Source organism: Astyanax mexicanus, chromosome 25, assembly GCF_023375975.1.
Source record: "Astyanax mexicanus isolate ESR-SI-001 chromosome 25, AstMex3_surface, whole genome shotgun sequence".
Lineage (NCBI taxonomy): Eukaryota > Metazoa > Chordata > Actinopteri > Characiformes > Acestrorhamphidae > Astyanax > Astyanax mexicanus.
The window spans coordinates 4,976,229-4,985,000 of record NC_064432.1 but is presented as its reverse complement, the minus strand read 5'-3'; the positions used below and the strand labels follow the sequence as shown (position 1 = coordinate 4,985,000).

At 42.6% G+C, this 8,772-nt stretch overlaps 1 protein-coding gene across 3 annotated transcripts in view; it reads left to right on the top strand.

Moving 5' to 3' along the window:
• The window catches only part of pcdh10a (protocadherin 10a), a 45,215-nt gene extending 37,078 nt beyond the window's left edge, over positions 1-8,137 (top strand). Inside the window, exons 4-5 of one of the 3 annotated variants that reach the window (XM_022681684.2) lie at positions 188-345; positions 6,697-8,137. In XM_022681684.2, the coding sequence (XP_022537405.2) occupies positions 188-345; positions 6,697-6,750 (212 nt within the window). In that variant the 3' untranslated portion in view covers positions 6,751-8,137. Of the gene's footprint in view, positions 1-187; positions 944-6,696 lie in introns of those variants that run through there. The other 2 variants (XM_022681683.2, XM_022681681.2) reach the window with 2 other exon arrangements.
• The last annotated feature ends 635 nt before the right edge of the window (positions 8,138-8,772 follow it).

Here is an 8,772-nt window from a genome sequence, read left to right as displayed (position 1 = left end):
GGGTTCAATTCCCAATCTGGGTGATTACACTGTGATATACCAATAAAAGTCCTTGGGCAAGACTCCTAACACTTCATTGGCTCAACTTGGCTCAAGTATTAGGAATAACCAGGATAAGAGCCATACATGTAATTTGATTGGTTGATTATTGATGACCTCATTGTGTGTGTGTTTTCTCTCCGTACAGGAGCAGACCTGTTCTCCAACTGCACAGAGGAGTGTAAGGCGCTGGGTCACTCCGACCGCTGCTGGATGCCTTCCTTCGTGCCCGGCGACGGTCGCCAGGGCGGCGATTACCGTAGCAACCTGCACGTGCCGGGGATGGACGCGGTGCCAGACACTGAGGTACAGGCGGGCGTATCGCCGGGCATGCTGGGAGATGACCGCTCATTTTCCACGTTCGGCAAAGACAAGTCACACCACGGCACCCTCACACCACACGATCTGCTCTTACCCAGCGCCAGAGCGCCTTACAAACCCGCCTACCTGTGTGAGTATACACTCCGGCCGTACCGCTACTGACCCGCCCAGCGCTCGCCCAGCGCCCGCCCACCAACAATCTGACCCAAAACAGTCCGGCTCGACTGCATACGGTCACCTCCTGCCAAACTGAGGGTCTCCCGGGCTGTATACGTCCAAACAGTACATACGTACAATATTTAACGATGGCAATCATAGGGGTTCAAGCACAGAAAGCTCTGGAACTCTACTGTTTCTGTGACTGTATGTTTATTTTTTTGTTTGTTTTTTGCTTCTTTTTTTCTCTTATGTAACCCATCTTCCCCCGACCCGAACCCGAATATCAATTTTCTCTTCATTTCCAATTTGCCCTCCCTTCAAATACCTACCCCCTCTTCACAATAAATCAATAAAAAAGACCAAAATTTGATCAAATATATATATGCTGAATATATCAATAAAGAACTTTCTTTTTGGATGGAAATTCTGGAGTGGTGTTTGTCCAGCAGTTCTAATTCTGCCCTTTCCGCTTCCCTTTCCCTGACTGCAAATTCTCTCAAGAACTCTCTTCTACTACTCCCTTCTTCTGATTGGCTAACCCAGCCAATGTAACACACTTAATTAACACACTTAACACACTGATGGTGCTGTGACTTTTCCTTCGGCTGAACTTCTTTCTACACATGCATGACTACACATGGCAAACACAATTACAAATACGGTACACAGATATGTTATGCTACACTATAACCTTATAACCATGTAACAAACATAACCATGAACACCAGCCATCACAAGCCATTCTTTTGCTGACCTAAGAACACTTTGTGTGATGTTTATATATTTAAGATATGAAAGGTTACGTAAAGTGTGTACACTTCCTTGTGCTTCCACTCTCTGGCCTCTCTTTATTGGAAACGGCACTACTACAGCACTACAAGGTGTTCTTAGGGCTGAACTGTACTGCTCAGTAAATCTTTGGAATGAGCATCACGTGTCTAGCATCATGCTAACATCACCATGTTTGTGTCTGTGTCTCTCTTCTATAGCCTATGTATGCCTATGTAATATCTTTGTATGCACAAGTCCTGTATAGTGCGCATTACTTCACATGGTTGCGTTGGGTGTGGGAAACACTTGCAGTGTGTGGGCGAAAAAAGTGCCCCCTTCAAAGTCTGTCAACTTGGCAAAAGGTCTTCTGTTCTATAGGCATATCTAGCAGTCAGTGATCCCTCACCAGGAGGTGCACTGCCCAAAAGTAGCTTTTGAGAGCCAGCAAGGGAAGCACTTCTAAACCTTACTTTGGCAAACCTTATTTTTCTCTAAGTTCACTGACTAATTAAGCGAACGTCTTGCTTCTCTCAGTCCCTCAAGTGATGTTACCTCTATAAAAGTCTGTCAACCTGGCAAAAGGTCTTCTTGTGTTGTAGAGGCATGTCTAGCAGTCAGTGGCCTTTCACCAGGAGGTACACTACCCAAAAGTAGACTTTGAGAACAAGTAAGGGTTGCAAAGGGAGGACTAAAGAGCTGCAGAAAATGCCAGTTGGTAGCCCTATGACATGAGAGTCGACACATAGAAAGCTAACAAATAGCAGTTGGGGCATTGTGTTGAGCCACAGCAATGACAGAACGGAAGAGCTCACCAAGAGGCTTCATTATCGAACTTGACTATCGTCAAAAGAGCCCCAAACAAAACCTGGATTCATTACTAAAGACAATACAGCTTCTCAAAGTCTGTCAACTTGGCAAAAGGTCTTGTTGTGTTGTACAGGGATGCCTAGCAGTCAGCGATCTCTCACCAGGAGGTGCACTACCCAAAAGTAGCCTTTGAAAGCCAGCAAGGGAAGCACTTTTATGCATTATTTTGGCAAGACTCTAACCTAAACGTGCAAAGGCAGAACTGAAGAGCTCACTAAAAGGCTTTATTATCTAACTCAACTTTCGTCAAACAGTCCTAACCAGAAACTTAGTCCAGTGATGCACCCCCTCTCAAAGTCTGTCAACTTGGCAAAAGGTCTTGTTGTGTTGTACAGGAATGCCTAGCAGTCAGCGATATCTCACCAGGAGGTGCACTACCCAAAAGGTCTTGTTGTGTAGTAGAGGCATGTCTAGCAGTTAGTGGTTTCTCACCAGGAGGTGCACTATCCAAAAGGTCTTGTTGTGTAGTAGAGGAATGCCTAGCAGTCAACGGTCTCTCACCAGGAGGTGCACTACCCAAAAGGTCTTGTTTTGCAGCACAAGCTTGTCTAGCAGTCAGCAATCTCTCACCAGGGGGTACACTACCCAAAAGTAGCCAAAAGAACCAGCAGGGAAGCACTTTTAAACCCTCTTTCGCTTCTCTCAGTCCAGGAATGTGCCCCGACTAAAAGTATATCAACTTGGAAAAAAGGTTTTGTGGTGAAGTAGAAGCCAATCTAGCAGTCAGCGATCTCTCACCAGGAGGTGCACTACCCAAAAGGTCTTGTTGAGGTCTTGCCAAAAGTAGCCTTTGAGAACAAGCAAGGGAAGCACTTTTAAACCCTCTTTTGGCAAGACTCTCTAAACTTGCAAGGGCAGGACTGAAGACCTCACCAAGAGGCTTCATTATCGAACAGGACTGTCATCAACAGAGTCCCAAACAGAATCTGGATTTATTACTAAAGGCAAGACATTTAGTCCATATCTTGCTTCCCTTAGTCCAGAGATGTGCCTCCTCTGAATGTCTATGAACTTGGCAAAAGGTCTTGCTGTGCAGTAGAGGCATGTCTCGCAGTCGGTGATCTCTCACCAGGAGGTACACTACCCAAAAGACCCTCTAATTGGTCTAATCGGACCATACCTACAGTACAACCATTTATATACTGTATCTGCTGTATCTGAGACAAAACTGCATGTTGCAGAGCTTTCTAGCAATCTAAGGTGCATTTCTTTGGTCTGAACAATCGTGTATCCCTTTGTTTTCTTTTTCTTTTTTCAAATTCAGTGTTTTTCTTCAATAGCTGGGCTTGTTTAAGCTGTTTAATTAAACCTGAAATGCAGTATTATCCGCTCCACCGCTGTGTGTCCGTTCCGGTTGGTGGAGTAAGGCTTTCTTTACTCTAAGCTCTTTTTGTAAAAGCTTCGCCTGAAGTGCTTTTTCTGCTCATATAAGAAAAAGCGCCTAATACCGTGCGCAAGCCGTAGCCATAACAACCCTGATACAACCCAATACGGTATTTTGTGATTTTCTGAATAGATGGACTTTTTTAAAAGCACTCTGAAAGAATAAAAAAAGCGGTAGAAGCACTTTTATTAAAAAAGCTAAGCTCCCCCAATTTAACCTTTGGCAATTTTGGCCTAACCTATTCAGCCTACAACATTGTAGTCCTACACATTGAGCCTACAGCAGATTATAGCTCCACCCATTCAGCCTACAGCAGTTTATAGCTCCACCCATTTATTCAGCCTACAGAAGTTTATAGCTCCACCCATTCAGCCTACAGCAGTTTATAGCTCCACCCATTCAGCCTACAGCAGTTTATAGCTCCACCCATTCAGCCTACAGCAGTTTATAGCTCCACCCATTTAGCCTACAGCTCGGTTTGAGATCAAAGCAGCGGTTAATTATGCAGAACTCGTTAGTGATGGATTCACCTTTAAGGTCATCAGTGCTTAAGTGGTGTGTGATCGGCTGCACTGCTGTGTTTACATCCATGCACAACCCACCCCACGCAGCTACGCCTCCGGACACAACTCACAACCCCGCCTCTGTGTGTGTGTGTGTGTGTGTGTGTGTGTGTATTTTGCATGCTGAGTGTCATAACCCTGCTGTCTTCCGGCTCGTCACGGCACTGTAACAGATTTCCTCTAACAGGCTGTTGCCCGGTGGATGACTGCCTTGAGGAAAGAGTTATACGGTAACACTTTCTATGAATGTCATCTCTATAAGACTCTATAAACATATTTATAACACATTATAATGCATTCATAAGGCATTATAAACATGGCTTTACATATTTATAAAACTCTATAATTCATCATAGCCATGTTTATTATGCATCATGAACTGTGATTATAATGCATTAATAGCTGTGTTTATAACATGTTATACGTCAATACCAAGAAACTCAGTCCCTGCTTGTAGACTGTATCATGACTAAAAAAGCTTCCAACTTATAAACACACCCTCAATAATCCTATAAATATATTTTTAACCTCTCATAAATTGTGCTTGTCTTGAATATAGTGTTAATTATAGTAAATTATAATGTATTATAACAGGTCTTTGTGCGCTCTAAGTACAGTGCCAGACTTTCATTGTGGGACTAGATTATTAACGATAGATATATACTATTTTAACATATATATGATTAGCACAGCTTATAATATATTACTATCACAGGCCATAATGCTTAATAAACGTAGCTATAGTGGGTTATGCATTTTTATAAATATTTATAGCCATGTTTATAATGCCTTATGAATGCATTATAATATATTATGAATGTAGTTATAGAGTCTAATAAAGATGACATTCATAGAAAGTGTTACCAGTTATACTTTGCTTTAAAGTAACCCCCCCCCCCCACCATAACTCAAATGTAGTCCTCTAGTTAGTTCACCCACAGTCCCTGGCTAATGTACCTGGCTAATAGTTGCTTGCTAGCTAAATTAGCTTCAAAGCTTCAATGTTAACAAGAAAATAGCTGGTGCAGTATATATTTTACTAATGCTAATCTGTAGATGCATGCTTTCATTAAATGTTAGCAACATTAGGGCTAATTGTTGTGGTTTACTCCGCTCCCATTACTCTTACTATTATTGTTTTAGCTCGTAGCTATAGCGCTAATCTGTTGACATTAACTTCTCATTAAGTGTTAAGAGCTACATTTGCCTCATATTTCTAGTGCCAATTTGCTAATTGGTGGGGCACAGACTTTCACTTTCACTTTCACATTTTAGTATGTGCGTTAGCATTAGCTTGTAGCTCCAGTGCTAATTGGTGGACATTAATTCTTGCTCTTTTTTCTATAAAATGTGACAAAAGGTGACACTTATGTCACTTATTAGCAATATAAGTCTCATAGCTTTGATGCTAACTGGTGGGGTAAATGATTTTTTGGCTACATTATTTTCTGTATTGGCTACATTATTCTCATTATTAATTGGTGGACAATAACTTTTTTTTTTGCTAAATGTCAAACTTCCATTACCCATTAAATCTACAGCAGATTAGCTCCGCCCATTCAGCTCAGAGAGGCTGAAATCCACCCTATTAGTTATAAAGCTCCACCCTATACAGTCCACCACAGTTTTGTTCCACCCTATTTAGCCTATAGTAGTTTAGCTCCACCCTATTCAGTCTACAGCAGTTTAGCTCCACCTTTATTCAGCTTACCACAGTTTAGCTCCACCCTATTCAGCCTACAGCAGTTTAGCTCCACCCTATTCAGCCTACAGCAGTTTAGCTCCACCCTATTCAGTCTACAGCAGTTTAGCTCCACCCTATTCAGTCTACAGAAGTTATTAGCTCTACTCTATTCATTCTACAGCAGTTTAGCTCCACCCTATTCAGCCTACAGCTAAATGTCACACTTCTATCACTTCTTAGCTACATTAGCCTTAGTAGCTTAGAGCTAATTGGTTGGATTTTAGAGAAAATACTTTAGTCTCGTAACTCCAGTGTTAAAACTTCACGTTTAACTTGACTAGCTGACTACATTTCAGCTAGTTTAGCTCCACCCATTCAGCCTACAGCAGTTTAGCTCCACCCTATTCAGCCTACAATTGTTTAGCTCCACCTTTATTCAGCCCACAGCAGTTTAGCTCTACTCTATTCATTCTACAACTGTTTAGCTCCACCTTTATTCAGCCTACAGCAGTTTAGCTCCACCCTATTCAGCCTACAATTGTTTAGCTCCACCTTTATTCAGCCTACTACAGCAGTTCTGATCCACCCTATTTATTCCACAACTAAATGTCACACTTTTATCACTGCTTAGCTACATTAGCCTTGTAGCTTAAAGCTAATTGGTCGGATATATAATGATATAAGACTCGTGAAGTTTATGTTAAATTTTTACGTTTAGTTTGACTAGCCGACTACATTTGAACTAAATGGTGGGGAATTGGAACCTGAGCTGATCTATCGCTTTAATGCAGCTGGTTTCCTCTGTGCTAATAAACATTCTTCTCTCTCTCTCTCTCTCTCTCTCTCTCTCTCTCTCTCTCTCTTTCTCTGCTCGTCTGTTCTGTTTTCTTGTCTTTTTGTTGTTTCAGCACGCAAAAGGATTTCCTAGCACGTTCCGCGTGGACATGTCGGAAACGGCGTGAGCGTCTGTTTGCACAGTAAAGCGAGCGGCCCAAAGCGACCCGCGCCCTGCCGGTTCCGTCGGGGTGTTGGTTTTTGTTCATTTGTTTCTTTTTACGTTTTTTGCTTCCGTTTGACGTGGCCGAGCCGGGCCGGCTGGGTGCTGGGCGTTGCGCCGCACAGCGCCCCCTCCTGGACGTTCTCAGCGGGACTGAGGAAAGCGTACATCGGACCGCCGCACCCGGAATAACGGATGGACGGACGATTGGCTGTAAGGGCCGTAGGGATGGACTGTTGACGCTGTTGGTTGGAAGTCGTTTGCCGCTTCCCTTGGAAGTTAACGTTGGAAGTTGACGTTAACGGATCCGTAAAAAAACTTTCGATATATCTGAGCCCTTTAGCTATCTCACACATATATGTACACATACACACAGATATACTGAAACACATTTTGAAACACTGAACTGAACTGAACAGTGCAGCTCCATGTGTTCCAGACTGTTTTTCTAGTTTTCCGTTTATTTTCGTTCTCTTTTTTTCCGTGAAGTCCGTGTTTTCTTCGCTGGAGCTGCTCTTATTATTTACTCTCTTTGTAAAAAAATAAAAAATCGACAACAACACGGACTTACGGACGAGTGGGAGGAGCCTAAAAAGGAGGCGAGCGAACAAAACAAGGGGTTCCTTAACAAAGGAACGAAGGACAAAAGCGAAAAGAAAAAACAAACAAAAAAAACTTTCGTCTGGAAAAAAAGAAAAACGTTTCGAACATTCCAAGAGCTCCGGGCGCTCCGGACGTTCCGGGCGCCCTGTGCTTTCTCTTCATGTGTGCGAAGTGTGTGCTGTACTCTTTTTTCCAAGCTTCAGAAACGATGACACATTTATCTCTATAAATATCTATATATCTATATCTATATATCTCTCTCTCTATATATATAACCTTTCTTTTATAGCCCTGATTTTCAACCTGTGTAGCTCATCGGTTCGTTTTTAAAAAAGATCACCATCAGCCGCCATCAATGTGTGCTGGAAAGCGAGGCCTAGAGCCAGCTGTGGGCCGACTCTACCCCTCAATCAATGGATCAATCGGTCAATCGACGGATCGACCAATCAATGAATGAATCAATCAATCAATCGATTATTTATTGCCTTTTTCATTTTTTCTTTCAATGCTTTTTCCTTAATTGGAGAAGGCCCACAGATCTCAGAGCACTGCCTCTTTACTCATCGCCACCGTCCTGTGTTTTGACTTCAATAGGTAGTGCTGACATTACACTGTATGTCGACTACTGTACGTACACACACACACACACACACACACACACACATGTACACACACACACACACACACACACACACACACACACTCTCTCTCTCAAGGTGAAGTGATGACTAATAAACATTTACACCCAAGCTGTTTGCCTTTTATCGAGCGTATTATTTCACATCCTACATTCTGTGCAACGACCGTGCAGTGTTTTACAGTTTGTCCGCGTGGGAAAAGAAACGTGGGAAATAAAACTCACTCACAGTGGAAGTCAAGTCAATGGGAAGATGCTTTAAAGGGATACAATAACTTTTTTTTTTTAGCTCTGATCTCTGATATATACTGTTGTATCTGTAGTGTAGAGTGGATTAGCACTGGATGCAAGTTCTACCAGGAGACTTCAGAGGAGGACATATGAAAGAAGGACTTTTAAAAGTCTATGGACTATCCAATACATGCTCATGAGGTTTTTAGGACACAATCACTCATCACTCTCACATAAAGATGCATTAGAAACACATTGAACACATTTAAAACTCAGTAGGTACAGATCCCTCCCTCAGAAGAAGTCCACTGGCTAATCCTGATCTGTACTGTCTGAGATTCCCAAGCAAAATGATGGAAATGGGAGCTCTTTAACTGATCTGGGGGGTGGGGCTCTGGTGGGGGTTTCCTTGGTGCGCATTTTGGTGCATTTAGGTTTAGGTTTGCGCCTGTGTGAAACCAAACCAAGCAGAGGAGGATAACGCTCTAAATTAACGAACTCATCAACTGATACGAA